Source organism: Melanostigma gelatinosum (assembly GCF_949748355.1).
Source record: "Melanostigma gelatinosum genome assembly, chromosome: 7".
Lineage (NCBI taxonomy): Eukaryota > Metazoa > Chordata > Actinopteri > Perciformes > Zoarcidae > Melanostigma > Melanostigma gelatinosum.
Window position 1 is genome coordinate 19,562,253 of NC_136640.1, and position 19,009 is coordinate 19,581,261.

Below are 19,009 nucleotides of genomic sequence, written 5' to 3' on the forward strand. Positions count from 1 at the left end.
TTAGAAAAGTCACTTGATTTCTTATATATAGAAATATACATTCTTTGTAAATTGTGATTTGGGTTGGATCTGGTAAATAATGTTAACATTTTGTATGCTTATTAACATTGATGGGATATTAACAATTTAGTTTGGTCTCCCTTAACTGAACAGCTATCCTCCCAAACATGTTCAGCTCATGCACTGCAGCATATATCAGCAGTCGTTTGTCTAAAAATGTCATCGCTAATCAGTGACACATTATGTCTCAATCTTTGTGATAATTACTTAGTATTATTACTAATTACTAAGTATTATTACTAATTACTAAGTGATTTCACAGACAAGTAATCTCTAGTCATTTCAGATTATACTCCAAGGGATTTGCCTGACACTGTGCATGTGTGCTACTTTGTCTGTTCCCCGTGTGGCCTTAGAATGTGAGTTGCCGTTTCGTCTTGGATTTTGCACGGAAAATCTATGACATGTAAAAAGCAGCGAGCCGTTAATTATCATGGAAACAGGGCTGTGCGCAGAGAGAAGGCTAGATTTATATGCAGCAGCACTGAATAGCAATTCTCAGCACACTGCTAATTGTTTGATGGATAGTACGGAGCCATTTGCATTTATATTGTACCCCAAACGCCGCCCACGTATTTAGATCCCATATTTAACTAACTCCTGACACTGGAGCAATGGTCAGGATCTGCAGGGTAAACACCTCAAGTGCTTTAACGGGGTGCTTCTGTAACCCGCTGTGTGTGTGAACTGGTGGGTGGGTTGGTTCAAGTTTTCATCCGACACACATTTATACGGCTTTAAGGATGTGCTCTTAAGCATAATTTGGTTTTAGGGAGTTAAGAAGTGCTGATTATCCAGAATTAATTAAATACAATCAGAAGGAAAAAAAATCTGTGTTTGGCAGGGACATGCTTCGTTAGCAGAGCAAGCATGAATAATAGATCCCTTCTTTTCATTCACTGTAATTTGAATATCTTCGGGTTTTTGACTGTTGTTGGTCTGAACAAAAAAAAACTATACCTTAATGTTATTCACTACTGTCTGACATTTTATTAAATTACTTAAAAAGAATAATTTTATTGATTGATAATGAAACTAATTCTTTGTTGCAGTGCTAAAAAAATACAACGTTATGCGTTTTGCATTGAAGAGTTGTGCCACTGGTGGACTGTGGATATGCAAAGATCTATAGTGACTCTATATAGATGATTACATTTTTAAAACAAAATTGTCATGACAGTAAAAACTAGGGAAATGAAGGCCTTACTTTTTCACTGCAGCAAGCTTAAGCTCTGCCTTCTGTCCAGTACACTGAACTGGTTTTAATCTTTGACATAGATGGTGAACTCACACACACAGCAAATAACCTTTAGACAGCCACAGACAAACTTTTCAAAACAATAATTGGCTGATCATGATGTGTTCTTAGGTTGTGGACGTACCATAGAAACCTTGAAGTGCAGAATAGTTCAGATGATTACTTCTACTATGTCCCTCTCCTCTCAGCTGACTCAAACATTGACACAAAGGCTGTGCTTCCACGGGTGTTGAACTCCTCAGCAAAATGATTGTTTTGTTGATCATGTTTTTCATAATGTTTGAATCTGCAGTCCCTCCACGTACACGACAAGGATTCTATGCAACATCACTGTGTCCGATGACTCCAAGTCATTGCTCAATGCTCCTCCCTGCCACGCTTTCCCTGCACAACCACATAATTACTCTGCTTACAGCTGCTATACATTTGCTTTACAACCACACAGACACCTAACTCTACCCTGTCCAATTGTAGACAATGCAATTGACAAATGTAGAGTGTGCAATTGTTTTAAAGGGGGAAACAAAGCATCCATCACTTCTTTTGTCTATCCAGAGAGACCTCAACTGATTTTGGATCACTGCATAGATATGCAGTTAGCTTAATTTTGGCTCTGCAGCCCATAGAGGACCTTGGTCTTTGAAATAAAAGCACGTGATTGTTATCTTTCCTTTCAGAGATTTCAATCCAATGGCAGTCATTTTTCACTGGTCTTTTGTAAATAACTTTTCCAACTGAGTCTTTGTGTACCCTCATTAACCTTCCCCTTCAAACGTTTCGAGCTACTTCTTTCCGTCCCGCGTCTTACTATGAGATGATAATAACGCTTGAAAAATAGTCCTCTTATCAGCTCCCAGTGTTGAGACGTCTTGGTTAAATAGAACCTTCTGTTTATCATCTTCCCCTACCAGTACATTCAAATAATGTGGCATTTCTCTCTTGTTTTGGATCCTGCTCCCAGGATTTAAACCTCGACAGATGAACAAGAACAACAGCTTTGCTCTCTGGCGCCGAAACACGGCGTTGATGCCAGATGTAGCCTATTTATGGAGAACAACGCTTTTATAGTTTTACAGTTAGCTTTGCTTGAAAATATTCTGACAGCTGCCTGCACTTGAGGTGTATACGTTTCGAGGACCTAACATTTGCATCTCATACCGTCTGTCACTGTGAATGGCCTCTTGTTTTGTTTTAGTTTTTTTTGCTTAAAAAAAAAAAAGACCCTGTGAGTTTCCCATGGCCTCAAAGGTACGTCTCATGGCATCCCAGCCGATTAATAATGTGGAGAAAAGGGCTCTGCAGAGGAGAGATGGCCGAAGCACTGAGCCCAGCTCTTTGGAAACAAAAACAATGCACTTTACAGAACATTCTTGAAACTTTAGAAAGCATGCTTGTTCTCCGCTCTCTCGCAATTTGCATAGCATCAAGGGTCTCGAGCAAAAAGGTAAAAATTAGCAACCCACACAAGCTGCATCTGAAATCTTGGGAGCAGCTGAAGTGCCCTTGCATAGTGGGGGCATTTTGTCCCCCCCCCCCCCCATGTGGCAGAGGTCCTGGTATTGAGGCCCCAAGTCATTAATCACCAAGATCTTTTCAGCTGTCAATACATACAAAAAGAAAACCCCCAAACCAAACAATGGTGTCTTCAGTAAAAAAAAGTTTATTTTTAAGCAGGGGCAAATATAGTTCACTAGGGATTATTGTTTATTGTTCTGTCCGGCATAAATCTCAATCTCATACGGAATTCATAAAGAGCTTATCCTTGTCTGAACAACACAGCCATATTGTCAGTAAAAAAACTCCCAAATTTTCCAGGAGTCGTTCTTATCTCTTCTTCAAGGAGATGTGGTCTCTTATACAGTGACTTGCATACAGTACAATACACTTTCAAATGTGGTGGGCAAGTAGTGTCGACGTAGAATCCTGCAACGCAAACGATCAGGTATTCAGCTCATGATATTTAATCATGCATATATCTTTGTGACAATGCATTCGAAGGACACAGGGAAATATATTTTGTATTGCTGCAATATCTGACTCACTAATTCCATGTGTTCGGTAATTGAGCCTCAAAGTACACAGTGACCAAGCCTTTAATCACATTTATATCCACATTGACGTTTGGTAATCCAACTCAATATCTTTAAACCATGTGGTCTCTTAGAATGAGCTGTTTGCGAGGCAATGTCAGTTACATACTTTCATTTTACACTTTTATGTTGCACTAGAGCAGCAGTTTTATTTTTCCGTCTTCTCTGTTTTACCTTTTAAAATGAGAGAATAATTATACACCAAAACCAAAACCAATTCTCTTTTAGTATGGTATTATTTTAAAGAATATTTCTTCATTTCACCTCAATATTTTGTCCTTCAAGGCGAGAAAATTAAATAGCTGAATGCTCAAAACTCTCTATCCCTGTTCATCTTGTACTCTGTCAGTTGTGGTTTTATGTTTCCCATTTTAATAATCTCTGCCGGTTCGGTGTAGTCCTAGATTTGTTTGGCTCCTCCGTTTTCAACTGGTGATGATTTGTAACTTATAAACAACACAATTCATGGAAGGACACCTGCCACTTTTACAGATGCTGGAGGCTCCGCGTTTCTATACGGCACATAAAATAGAAAATTTGTGGGAGACTTGCATCGTAAACTTTATAGGTGCAAGATTTGTTGTGCCGTATTTTATTAAATCTAATCCGGGGTTGGTTCTTCGTGCTCTCCCCGTGTGTGTGCTGAGCCATGCTGCTTGGAAACATGCATTTGCATTTTATATATCTCCACAGTTACTCTGCTTCGTGTGTGTGTGTGTGTGTGCATGGATAGTATCAGTGATGTTTTTTAACAGGAACTAGCACTATACCTCTTTGAATCCTAGTTAATCATGGTTGCAAGTGATTATATGTTTGCTGATTTGAAAGGTTACATTTAAAGACTGTCAAAGACATCTTTTCACACTTCAGGTATCGTCATCTTTTTTGTTTGTGTTTGTCCTCCGCAGAATCACTCAACCTAAACTGGCAGTGTGACCCACATTTGGTGTTGAAAACAGTGAGGAGGCCGCCATGGAAGTGAAGGAACGCAGACCCTACCGCTCACTCACGGCCCGGCAGGACACAGAGCGCCGGTACACCAGCTCCTCTGCGGACAGCGAGGACGGCAAAGCCAACCCCAAATCCTACAGCTCCAGCGAAACACTCAAGGCCTTCGACCATGACTCTAGGATGGCCTACGGGAGCCGCGTCAAGGAAATGGTCCATCACGAAGTGGACGAGTTCAACCGGCAAGGTTGGCCTCAGCTGTGCCAATATTATGAAACACTGTGCCATCATGTCAATAGAAGAGATTGTCATTGATATCAATATGGTATATATATATATATATAAGTATATACTGTTATCAGGTTAGGGCACGTTACTGCCTGGTCTCAATATTAGCGCCATTGCTTTTTCACGAGGAGTCTCTGGGTAAATCACTCTCCGTCGCTGAATAGGTCACTCCGCATAGTTTGACTATTAACAGAGGCGGTCGGGGATTGAACTTAACATGCCAGTGTTAAAAACTGCATGGAGGACATGCATACCTTTACCTGTTTAACCCAGATGTGCTGGCACTGTCAAGGTAGCCTTATATTAAACTGAAGCAATTTTACTTAAAAACAAACATTTTTAATCATAATGGCAGAGCCCATTTGTGGTACACTGAAGGAAAGAAACAAAAATCCTTGTGAGTCTTTAATTTCTTTATTTCATATTCATCTGTTACGGGATCTAGTGAGATTCTCGTATCCCCATGGACTGATTTACTGTCTCCTGGCTTGCAGTGGTCATTTATAAATACCGTGGTAGAGAAGAAATAGAAGACAGATGTCTCAGTTTTCAAATACAACATTTTAAGACATACAAGCTGTGAATTTGGCGTTTGAAAACTGCTGTTGTTTACGAACAAAAGACGAATGCAAAAAAAACAAAACAGTTGTATTTACTTTCAAGCCCCAAATATGTAGGTTTTTAAGATTCCCCTCTCTGGCGACTCCTCATGGTTGGAACAAGACTCGGATCTGACATCGGGACACGAAGATGAATGTGGTGAAAGCAGCAGACGATGCTATAATCACACAACAATCTTGTACATAGTGGCTGAAATACTAAATATACCTGCATCTTCATGTAGCTGCACAGCGATTACTTGTGGAACCATTGCTTTTAAAATGCTCTCTGTTCAAGGTCCTCTCAAGGCCAGGATATTGCTGTCATCTTTTTTTTTTTCTGGAATGAAGACGCTTCATGATGTTGGGTGCAGTTAGTGGCAGAATTCATCATCAGAGCTTTGTATTCATTGTTTTGCTGCAGGGGCAGACTTTTCCCTTCGAAACCTCGGCTTCGGAGAGGCCCTCCCGTCGCACGTAGCCACGTACAGGACTGACCTGGGGATGCCACACCGCGAGTACTCGGTCAGTGTGGGCTCGGACGCAGACACAGAGACGGACGGCATCATATCGCCGGAGCACGCGGTCAGATTATGGGGCCGCAGCAACACCAAGTCAGGCCGCAGCTCGTGCCTCTCCAGCAGGGCGAACTCCAACCTCACTCTCACTGACACTGAACACGAGAACACAGAAAACGGTAGGACACCTTTCTCTTTTACTGGTCCTTATTTATGGCAAGCAGATTTAGTCTTTTTGCCGTGTAGATTTAATTTTCACGTTGAAATGGAACAGAGTTGTGTTCATCTTTTCAAGCATGTCCCTGTCCACTGATGCAGAATTAAATGCTATATCTATGAGGTTGTTGTGCATTATGTTGGTTTAAATTTGTGGTGCTTTTGACAATGCCAGACCAGAAACCTCAACAGCCGCAAGATGAGTTGCATCTTTTCTGTCTTTCCAAATGTCTTGGTGCACTTTGACACCCTGGAACTATTTCAGTCCGACCAAGCTGAAGTTGACGTTGTGATTAAGCTTTTTCAATCTCTTTTTGCATTTTCTTTTGGTGATGCGATCCTATATGTACATACCATATACCAGGGCCCACTAGTAGGCGGACTGCGGCCCGAGTCCAAACCCAGACGACGTTGTCGCCGGACCCAAAACTATACCCGATAGATAATTGAGAATTATTACATTTTTACGGAACGCTTTTATTTTAACTGGCGCAGCTTTTCTAGCCTTTATGGCACTCAGCATTCCAGGAAACACCGACCAATTACATGCATCTCACGTGATGCTGCTCGGCCAATCAAATATGTGTATCCCGATAAGTGTCGCCCTCGACTCGAGTGCGATATTCACACACACGGGAGAGACGGGGGGAGAGGCCCAACAGTCGGCGAGAACGTGAGTCAGAGAAGTTATTTCAAATGTAGACAGCTTAACCAGAGTCTTTAACCAAGAATGGACAGACTCTTATCTGTTTATTCCTTCCACTGGCATTTAAAAAACAGTGTCTTATGTTGAGAGGCCGTGGAAATTATTAAAAGCGCAATGTAATGCGCCACTACGAGACAAAGCACGAATATTTTGAGCAAACATACCCACTCACATCCGAAATGAAGGCACAGAAAAATAAACCCAAGAGCCCAATCTGATCAGAATCCTAACACAACATTTTTAACTGTCCAACAATGATGGTAACAAAGAGCAATAGAGCTGAAACAAGTGGTTTCAATAACCACAGATACAATCCCTGCACACAATTTTTCTCTTTTAGAAGATGAGAAGAATATGGATATCTTGGCTTTTTTGATTGACATCACTTCACACCTGAATTCAATTCATTTAAAGCTGCAGGGCAATTCAGTTAAATTCATTTTTTCAAATTCACTTTCGTTTAAGAGTCACATTTTTCAAAAGCTTTCTGTTTTGTATTTTATTTTTTAAATGCAGCCCTTATTTTACATTACGTTTATTTATTATTAGATTATATATAATTTAGAATTCATCCAGTTCAATTTAAAATCGGACAATAAATATTCGATATTTTTCAATTGGACTTTCTTTTTTTTGATTTGACAAGTTATTGACTACCGGTACATACAGATGTTAATACAACTGTTAGGCTACTTCAATACATATGCCACTAAATCATAGCGCAAGTCAGATATTACCGTGATGTTCCGGAACTTAGCATGAGGAAATTCTCTCTAAATGGACCTGAATTTGAATTAAATACCTCTGCCTCTGCTTATGATACATTATGTACTGGAATTGTAATTCCTGTTAATTTTGAAGATTTCTTTTATCAAGTTGCTTGTGCACCATTTCATATTTTAATAATAAATAACAATTGAATACATTTATATCTATTTATTTATTTGTTACATCCTGTTTAACATGGTTAAGAAAGCAATGTTTAAATCAAGCCTGATGTTGCATTACCCATAACTGATCCCAGTCACTTCCGCCCAGTGAGGAGTACAGCTTATTGATTTAACACTATTGGATCCGCACTCGGTATTGGCCAATACCCAAAGCCCAGGAATCGCTATTGGCACTGAAAATGCTGGATCGCTGCATCTCTAAATTTTTTTCTGAATTTTGCTGAAGAGCAACATGTTTGAGATTTCACTTCTTAAAGAAACATCACTTACCAGTGTTTCAGCACAGCCAGAAAGTTGGAATACAATTCCCTCTACTGCTCATCATTCCCCTTGTTGTTGCAGTGTACTTTGATGGGAAACGGCTTGGCAGGTTTCTTGGTGAAATCAGTGCCAGGAAGTGGGAAGCCATATTTATTGAAGTGATCTCTCTGTTGCTTGGCGTGTGTCCTAAGGGCCAGATGAGCCGTTGTGCGTGCTCAGAAGTTCACCTGAGCTCAGGGAATATGTGACTATGAACCATGGCAAGTGCCAAAAAATGTCGGAAGCGAATGTAGCAGTTCTGCTGAAAATACTCTCTTCAAAAGTGTAGATCAGTGTGTTATAAAGTCATGATATGATATATGGCAGAAATGCCATTTGGATACTCAGCTCAGTACCCCGAGTGCTTATTTGTCGGCATATCCCTTGGAATGAATTCAGGACAGTTTAGATGCAGTACCTGGCATTTACATTACCCACAATGCCCTTTTGTGTCCATAATGCTTACTCCTTTCTGCATTTGTTGACCTGAATTTCTGTCAAAATAGATTATTTTCTCATTTTTTTTCTCTGTGACACCGAAGTGCTATGAAGGGAAATTTGAGTTCTGTTTTGCATGATGCAAAGTTTAAACCTAAATCCCAACTGGCAGATTTATGATACTGTTCCCAGGATACTTCAGAGATAGAAGATCTCATCAAGGGCCTAGCAGCACAATTCTAATTGCCCCAGCACAGACTTGCAAAGAACCTTGTGAATAGCTTTGCATTTCAGAGTGTCTCACATTATGTATTGGCTTCTTATTATAACTGACAGAAATAACTCTTGGAAGTGGAATCCATTCGCCCGAATGACTCAGGGAGAGAACGGGGCAGTCCTTTGCTGGATCATCTGAGATACCAGGGGACTAGAATGTTGCTGTATTGTACATAATTAAAGAGAATCTCCTTGGATGGCTGTTCGGGGGTCGGGTACGCTGAAAAGTGTGCAGAGCACCCGTAGCTGCGTCATCGTGCTACATCGGTGAGAACCAATCAAGATTCTAAGTAGCTTTTTATTCAACTCACCCAAGCAGAGAGACCACTTGTATTCAGCATTTAATTCAGTAATGCCTGATAACATACAATTTATATATGGCAAGTTAATTAAAATCCATGGAGCGGGCATGCTTGTGTGTGCTCTAATCTCTTTAAATCAACAAACCATTTACTCTGCTTTAATGTATTCAAGCCGCTGGGCAGTTCTCCCCCTCTTCACATGTGACTTACTTGACCCTGCTTTTAATGCATGCAAATAAGCCATCGACATTTTGGAACAATTTTCTTGATGCTCAAGTGATTCTTCGGCGTCGCATAGATATTATGAATCCTGGCTGATAATGACATGGATGGTATGATAAAATTCATTGTGATGTGATGCTAAAATTAGTTGACGCCTTTATTCTCGGTCTAATCTTCTACATGATTAACAATTGTATTTTTTATTTTATTTCTGGAGTTTTGGAAAAGTAATTATCTCCAGCACGGATTGTGATTAGATGTGTGTTGTTTGGACATGGCTATAGATGGCTGGCTACATGGGTACTCCATATTAATAATATTAACAATAATACAAATATGTACTTTATTGGTCGCATTAGGAAAATTCATTTTTTCCCCTCGTTGTCATTTTCTTCTTCAACATACATAACCCTAAAATAAATGCACACACGGGACCTACAGACATGCATTAATGTAGCGAGATGTCGGAGCGACGTATAACAGCACCTTGAGCATTCATGGGTTCGGTGCCTTGCTATAGGGCACCTAGGCAGTACCCAGGAGGTGAACTGCCACCATTCCACACCCTGTACCGACTGGTACCGTGCTAGACTTAAACCGGCTACCCTCCCCGTCCCACAGGGACTGCTATTACCGTATGCGTATGGGCTGGTAAGCTTTTACAATGCATCCATGCAGTGTGTACAGGTATGTGTGTCTCCTACCCAGCATGCCTCCAGTCCCTAGGGAGGCCCTTGAGGACACTTCCAGCAGGCAGCAACTGCTGAGTCATTGCACATCCTACAGAGGCTGAACAGCAAGGAGGCCAGCCCGACCTGCTGGGTTTGGGGGAGGGCTGCTGTTCTTGGGGTTTGCCCTATTACAGTTTATCCAGATGTGTACTCAAATCCAAACTTCCCCCCGCTGTTGTGGCTGGACTATTGTGTTTCAGTAAGCATGAGAATCTGCAGTGGAGATATCCACAAAAAGCCTGCTGAGGGACTGTTGGTAGTCATGTGTTTCATAACCTGAGGAGGAGAAGAATGCGCTAATACCTACACAGTTCCTGTTGATAGAACAGTGCTTGTGTGACTGACACTGGTGTTTTTCTACAAACAAAATGTAATTAGTTTCAGTGGGCAGTTAGTTATGTACTGATTTGGCTGTCACTTACTCAATCCTCTTGGGAGATCTGTTCTGTATTGATTGAGGTATATATATATATATATATCTATATATATATAGATATATATAGATATATATATTTGCATAATAGTATTGTTTTATTTAAATATAGTTTTTTTTCCAGTATGGGTTCTTTTATGCCAACGAATGGCAGATACAGTGCAGGCCTTGTGTGAGTTATGTTATTTTTTTTATTATCGCTCATTACTCAAATCCTGGTTGCTGTAGGCATTGCTTCAGGGCAAAGCCTCTAGGAACTCCAGTGAAATCTTCTTGCTAACGTCCCTCCACAACCTTCCAGCTGCATTTTGATTGTCTGCAGCACACGGCTAGTGGAGGTTTCTGTTGAGATCTCCACACACTTCTAAAATCCCTAAATAAACTTGTATTTTTTGTCAAATTCATTTGAATTTTGTTAGCACATAGCCTTGGCTGTTGGGTTGTGTAGTGGTGGTCATGACATGACTTCGCAGAGTGATTTTACCAGAATGTGGCACAAAAGCAGCCGGTAGTGTAAAATTAGCAGCCCTGAAGGCAGACGTGACTCTTGCAAACGTCAAAGTACTCAATCAAATCTTAATTTCTCTCTTTTTTTAATAAGCCAGCAGTAGACTTAATGAGATATAAAATATAAATATTGAATATTATGATTGTCCATACGAATCACATCACCATGTCTTTATCACACCAAGCAAGTATTGCAACAAAACACCTTTTGCGGTTCCTCCACTGACTAATGATTAAAAAACGAAACAAAACAAAAATAGACTTGAAAAAAGATGACTGATGGTCGGGTCCCTTAATTTAATTCTGTTTCTTGTTCTGCATGATTAAGTACGAGTCATCAATCAGCATTTTTACCTTCAAAGCACAGTGGCTAATGTGCTGATGTGATCATGCTTTTAGCTGGTGTAGGAGCAGTATTCATTGATGTTGAGCTGTCACATGAAAAGTCAAGTCTTTTCATGTGGTTTTACCGTGCACAGCCTATTTTATGCGTTTCCACACAGATTTGTTTACAGCTGTCGAGATGAGATTTTTTTTCTTTCTTTAATGCGGCTTATATCCTTACATGTTCATCCTGAGATATGAAGTCCATCAGTATTATTCAGATTGTATAATGTTGATGAAGCTGGTCTGCTATGCACATAATTACACAAATCCAAATTAATTATGAATGATGGCTTCAACTAACCACTAAAACAAATAAACTAGAGCTGCTGTAATTTCTTCAATCTTCTTTCCTCTAATCTTTGTTTTTTTAACCTCGACTATTTGGACTGTATCAGATACTTGTTGAAGTCTTTAAACTGTTGAAAGATTGAGGCGCTCAGTGACTGACTCTTTGAACACAGCACGGCTCTCTATGAGGGACAGGTGTTCCTCGTAGGAACGTGACGCAGCCCCAAAAGGCCGAAGGGCTTTGAACGGCGAGATCTCTCGCAGATCTGAACTTGGGGGAGTACGTCAGCCCGCCCCCTGACCGTGTTGATAGTGATTGAAAGAACGTTTGTTCAGTTTTTGTTATTCTTGGCCCCCGAGCAACATTTCCCTTGCATAGGAGAGCTTCAACCGTGCTTGAGGGTGATCGATCAATCTATTTATTAGGCCATAAGGAATTTAATTATGTTAATGGTCCATTTCCTCTTTTAGCAAACACTCCTAATTTCAGATAACTCTGTAAATGACCAGCATAAACATGATGAAGGCCACCAGTGTGTAAATGAGCGTGTGGTCAAGATAATTGTAAATTAGCATAATTAACATCCCAATAATTCCTTGTAAGGCTTTGGGTCCTGCCACATATTTCTTATATTGAAGTCCATAAAGGAATGTCAATCATTTCTAACAGCATCAGCCGCGGAATTAAGAGACCAGCTGAAGCCTAAGAATGAGGGAAAATAACAAGTGATGTTCATGCCGTGTCACCTATAGTGTCACTGACATAAACAAAGAAAATGGTTCGATGTGAAAAAGGTCTCGCCAAAGCAAGGCCATCGATGACGGCAACAGTAGAGGGTCAAGTGATGCAGTTTGAGATGTTCGTAATGATATTGTAGTGTTATCCAATAGAACCAATAGCCAGTGTAAATGGTGACGTCGTCATGTGAATTCATTTATAATTGTAAAATAGCCTATAATGCGATTTGCAGAGTCAAACAGGATTATATCAAGATAATTAGGACGTTTCATTTTATGGGGTTTTTCAAACTCAAAATTGCTTCAAAGTAATGCAATGACCAATGAATTAGTGAAAAACTCAACTAATGACACATGACTCCTACAACGGGTCTGGACGGCTAGTATTCAAAATGCAATAGGTGAGCGCAACAAGTTCTCCGAAATCCCCCGTACAAGGCCCGTTGAGAAGGACTCTGTTCCTATGAGTGGTTCAGTGTTTTATACCAGCTCTACCACAGTCCTGTGTGACCAATCAATGTTTGAGATATCTTTGATCGTAATCCACTGCACTAGGATGAGTTACGATGAATGAAAATAATGAGTCACCATAGAAAGCACATGTGCTCACACACACACTCACACTCACACTCACACACACACACACACACACACACACACACACACACACACACACACACACACACACACACACACACACACACACACACACACACACACACACACACACACCCAACAAGGCATGTGTGCATATAAGGAAGACACATTTCTTACTGCAAATCAATTATCATATGTGAAAGTAATATTGTCATCAGGTTTGTCTGGTTTTTGTTTGATATAAAATTGACAAAAAATCCGAAGACATGCGGAACAGCAGGCATGTTATGAGTCTTTTTTATTTTAATGATGTTTTTGATATGGTCAGTAAAGCCTCTCTTGTTTTAATCAGCACAGTTTTTATACAGAAGCATTTAATGGTTAACATAAAACAGTTTCATGGGATTATTTTAGTAAATGAAATAATCCTGAATTTATAATAGCATGGCATGGAATTTACCGTACATCCCAGTGGACTGTAGCTGTGCATTGAAATTTAACAATCATATCATTAGATGAGGTTATTTTGAGTGCGATGGCTTACCTTGAATCTTTTAACCATGTTGAGGGATTGTTTTTATCTGCCCTGCAGGGTGTTACTTTTGATAGCACTCCTGGCTTGTAATTGTCTGTGTGCTGCAGAATATTCTGTAAGATCAGTCTATTTAATGTCAGTACTTACATTCACATCTTATCTGCTTGTGTCTTCCTGTACATGTTGCAGGTAGCAACATTGACAAGAGACAAGAAAGAGGCAGATTGGGAATGTATTCTTAATGTAATTTAAAACATGTCTTCATGACACGACAGAAATGGCATTAGAATTAAAAGCATTTCATTAAATAGTTCTTTTAGGTATTCCTACATTCGGTCTTACAATATTGCTTTCTTTTCTTTGTCACAGCCAATTATGTTACATTCACAGTGTTGCTTTCAATTAGAAACAACTCCTGTATGCAATGTGTCAGGGTGCTTGTTCAAAGAATCAAGATCTAAGGAACTGAAAGAGTACGAGCTATTTATACAGATAATATATGCCTTTCTTTGACAAATGTCTTTGTATTTGCAAAGTTTTGAAATATGCGACACATGTAGAATCTTGTGTTTGAGAGGACCACAGGAACAGTTATACCATTTATTCAGTTCGTAATGGTAATTACATCAGTCTTCTTCTGGAACAGAAATAGAATCTTTTGTTAAGTGGGTTAAGAGGTCGTCTGGGAACCCAAAGGTCAACGGTTCGATCCCCGACTGGGACGTGTCACGTGTGCTCAGTGTACCTGAGCAATACACTGAACCCCAGGCTCCCTATATAATAGAAAAATGTCCCCCTTAAAGGGATAAAGATAGTATATATTCTAAACATTGGTATTTTGATGCTTCATTGCCGCTTGACCACTGCGATCGAGACACAGCGACTGGGATCATTGGCTGCAGGGGACAGTGTTTCCTGTAATATTGGGATCTGTAATATTACATCGAGCACACCATGGAAGCTCGTCCTGAAACGGTCAGCAGCTAAATATCAGGCGGAATGATGCTTCAAAGAAATCGCGAGTGATTTCCCAGCACACAGCCGTGGCTATTTCCGCCCTCAGTATTTCTTGTGAAGTTTTTTGTTTGTTTACTTTTTTGGCAGAGTCTCCGCTCAGATCGCGGATTAGTAGAGATATTCTCTGGCTCATTTGCAAGCTAATTTGCTGGGTTTTAGAGGCCCTTGTGGACTGTTTTGGTCTGTTATCTGTGGACTTGCATATCCGCTCCCTGCCAGCGCCTCTGACAGTCTAAACCAACAGCACATCGGGGCCCATCTTACCACCAGGCCTCAGGGGCCTTGCTACAGCTCAAAGCACGACATGGCGCGGGATGAGCCCTCCTCCGTGGGGGATCATCCTTACCCAGTCTTACGACTTCTGTCCCTCTCTTAGCAATATTCATCGAGCATACAGTCCACTATCTGTGCTCATGTTGTATTTAGTAGTTCCAGGAAATACACTCCCTGCTTAGAATGGGACACAAATAGCAAGGCAGTGATTTAATATTCTGGATCCCTATCAGTGCATATACTGACCATATTGAACAGATTTTGTAAATACAATGTCAGCAAGTTTTTGTTATATAATTGGAAAAAGTTGTTACCGACCTAACAATAATATAAAGCACATTTTCTCAAACTTAAAAAAAGACAGTTGGTGAATGAACACTTCCACGAGTTATATCTATGAAGTGTTATGTGGTTGGAGTCCAATCATTTCCGCCCAGTGAGGTAAACATATTTCTAATTTAAAAAGAAAAAAAGAACCCTGGTATCAGGTCAATATTGGCCTCTAGCCCGACCACAAAAAGGTCTCTAGATGCAGGTTAGTTGCACTCATTCAATTGAGCGTACTTCACCAAAAAAAAAGTTATATCTTGTCTGTTCGATCGTATCACATCTTTATAATGTTACATATTGTACACCAGTATCTTCCAACAAAATTCCAGCTCTGAACAACCAGTAATCTCTCGTGAAAGCAATTAGCGGTTGATATTTAGCGGTTGATATTGATGCCGAGGAAGCAGAGATCATACCGTGCTGTTGCCCTAGTACGAGCTAGAAATAATTAAACTTCCATGCTGAGATTTCCCTCATTACCGGTCACCTCTGATATGTCTCAGTCTCTGATACAAATTCAGGTACAGAACCTTCGGGTTCACTCGATTTACAAAAGACACATCATTAAAAGCTGGCTTTGGCTCGGGCCTTTGGCAATGTTTGAACTTTTACATTCTTTTGGGGGAATTCTGGAAACATATTTTCTTCATGTGTGTTACATTCATGTGCAGACAGTTTAAACCTGAACAAAAACTCACATAACAAACATCTAAGATCGAAGTGTGAGTTTGAAAACACAGCACAAGAAAATACTCTTTTTTTTTTTCTTTCATTTGTACAGCATGGAATACTCGGCACAGTGAAATTTCACAGCCTGTGCATGTTGAAGACAATAGCTCGGCACATAAGCTTTAGATTTTTTTCCCCACCTCTGCATTCAGTGGTTCCCCTGAAGTACTGCTAGTCACACGGGAAACACTCGTCTTATCTGAGCTGTATGAATGGCCAGCCTCCGCAGCAGGGCACACCGGAGCTGCCTTCTCTCTGTCTGCAAACCCCCAATGCTTGGACCGTGTGAATTACCACCTTTTGGCATGGACGCACTTTGAGCTATTTAGACGATTTGAACTGACTTATTACCAGCTGAGCTCTAATGGTGGTTTACAGCTGGTTGGGTGTGTAACAGTTTTAGCTCTGTCATTTCGTGCCAGTGGGAAGTCCAGGACAGCCAGAAACATTCCCACACGGAGCTGAGGAACGGTTGGCAACCTGAGGCAGTTGTTTTAAAAACGTCAAGTTTTACAACTTAATTCAGGAAATACAAAATAAATTGACTTCTGTAAGTCAGCAGCCTGATAAGATGTGACATTAACAAACATGCATTGGCTGTATGATTAGGGCCGCAGGATTTTAATCACGATTATTTTGATCAATATTGAGATTACTGAGCGCAATTATTCATTGGTTTCAGTGACAAAATATGTTTTTTCCACTTTCACATTTAAATTAACAGAGCACTGCGTTCTCTTCTATGTTGTGCTACATTCCTGCTAAGGTTCAAATATTTGCATCAAAAATAAGAATAAGGCTCTTCTTCATCTGCATTCCGTGAATTTAAAGCGATATACAGTTTATTACCTACCGCTAACTCCCCCAGAGTGAAGCTGAGACGTCTTGATTGCCCTCTGCTGGCTGGCTCTTAGTTGAGAAGCGAATTTAATTGTGTGAAGCCAAAATCGTAACAGCGATTCATTTTCGATGACTTGTGCAGCCCTAGACCCGATAGAGTCGGACTGGTGCATGGTTGGTTCCTGTATTGTGAGGCTTTCACACAGATTAAAGTGAGGATAAAAGAGCATCTTTTCTTTTCTCGTTTGTCTTGTTTATATTGTTAAATAGCATTCAAAGTCTGAGAGATGACCTTGATTCCCCTAAAGTCCAGAAGTAATTTTGACTTCACGAAAAATGATTATCTCTGTATATTTCACCTAGCAAGAGGCTTCAGGTTACAGCTTGGTGGTGCACACCACTAATTGGATACTTGGCTTTTTTCATCCTGGGTCAAACTTTAATTGTTGTGTTATTTTTCAATTGTGCTCAGTAGCCGCCCTTGTTATAGATCACATTGTTTTTTTTTTTTTACATCAATATTGATGGATAGACAGTAAAGTTGCAGCATTGGAGAAAGCAAAGAGGAAAGGGTCTCCTAATCTAATTCCACCTTGGACTCAGTCTGCGATGATATATTTTTTTGTCCAGACTTGAAAAGTCACAATTGCACCGCTATAAAAGGTGATTTGATTAAGGATCCGGTTTTTTCATTCATCCGGTGAACCTTCATTTATACAGGGTGGTCCAGTGAGAGTTGTTGCTCTGTGTACAAAGGGCAATAAAGTGGAGGTATTACATTTAGAATTTATGAGTGCAAACAAAAAAGAAAAAACGCATCTTTCGAAACATAAAAAAAAGCAATTCACATTTTATATGAAAAAGCATAAAGTGGGATAAAAAATCGGAGTTGTTATGCATCATTCTGCCTTCTTTGCACTGTACACATGCAGGGGAAGTGTCCAAGAATATAGCATGATTCATGACACGATATATCTTTAATTAGTCTCTGATACTCAGCCTGCTATAATTTTTCAGCATCCAGGAGAAATGCATTTAACAAAGAAGCAGTTGATTCTTAAAAAAAAAGAAAAGACATACAATTAAAAAAAGTAAAACTGGTAACAATAGACCCTTTTACACTTTGTAAACAATGATGATTTTGCAGTTTGGCAAGCTATGCAAGGGCATTGACCACCAAAGATCTCTAATGCAACCTAAACACATTGACTTTCCAGATCCATGTGTTATCTACAGCGACTGTTAAGATAGTATTTTTACCTCATAACAAAGGGGAGGCCGGAGCCATGCTGCCGGCTTGTGCCGTCGACACGCTGCACCAATAATGCTACCAAAACTGGTTTACAATTATAAGGAATTTAATTCCACTGATGTAAGTACATTTACAGTTATACATTGGAGTGTACACTCCTATGACATATTAAAACAATAAAACCCCATTTGCAAAAACCTCACCCGGCTCCTCCGGTGTAAACACGTCTGTCGTCCGGGAGCCATCACAGAACAAGGGCGAGGAAAAAAGTCTTTTAAATTAAACCTCCCACATCTGTTCGAAACACCTCCTCCTCCGTTTATCTCAATTGCTATTGGCTAACTTCCAGGAGTGTATTCACTTGTCTGGCTCTGAGTTTAATATCACATTCAATGACTGTCAGTTACGTTTTAAACCCTTCTATAATAATCCTTCAAAATAAAAGTTATACTTTTGCAACTTGGCAGAAGTTTCATGCTTATGTTTATCTTAATTATGCATTCTCAAAACCCTTATGATTATGACTAACTATGAATTATTAATTATGAATTATTAGACACTTTTATTATATCTACTAACTACAGTTTTTTTACTCAAATTTCTTACAATTCCCCCCTAACTCACAGTTCACTGTGAGTTAGCTACTCAAATGTAGTTAGTTATGCAAATGTCCCTGGAGACCTCCCCCCTACTCAATCCAGGGAAAGGCTCCCTGTCTATCTAAACCGAGGCAAAGAATGCATGCACACAGATATCATTTCAAGTATTTCTGTTCAGTTCGTTTCAAGATAGAGTGCGTTGGAAGTCACTGCCTTCCACGTCTTGGGGCTGGCAGGATCAGGATACAGCCTGTAGGCTAGAGAACACATACTGAGAAGCCTTGACTGTTCTTTTACACCTGTCAAAATTACATTTCTTAATCTTTACACCCTAAAATCCCATTATAACCCATTAAACAAAAATAAAATCTCAAATTACTCATCCAGAACAATCAGTCTATTTCCCTAATTTCCAATATCTCACCGGATGTGTTAGAAGTCCATCTGGGCCTTTATCAGGTCCTTCAGGATCTCCGAGAGGATGGTCAGGAACCGCTTGTGAAGTTCCGCTATGGCACCACTGGTGGCCTCATCTAGACTGTGGCCATCAGAAGCTCCAATTCTCCCTCATCCTCGACATAT

The 19,009-nt window shown here is 40.1% G+C and overlaps 1 protein-coding gene across 2 annotated transcripts in view; it reads left to right on the forward strand.

Moving 5' to 3' along the window:
• Positions 1-4,380: 4,380 nt before the first annotated feature.
• Positions 4,381-19,009, forward strand: part of tenm4 (teneurin transmembrane protein 4) — a gene marked incomplete at its 5' end in the record, with an annotated part of 120,905 nt that continues 106,276 nt past the window's right edge. For both annotated transcript variants that reach the window (XM_079272464.1, XM_079272465.1), the window contains 2 exons: positions 4,381-4,603; positions 5,668-5,940. In XM_079272464.1, the coding sequence (XP_079128590.1) occupies positions 4,381-4,603; positions 5,668-5,940 (496 nt within the window). The remainder of the gene's footprint in view (positions 4,604-5,667; positions 5,941-19,009) is intronic.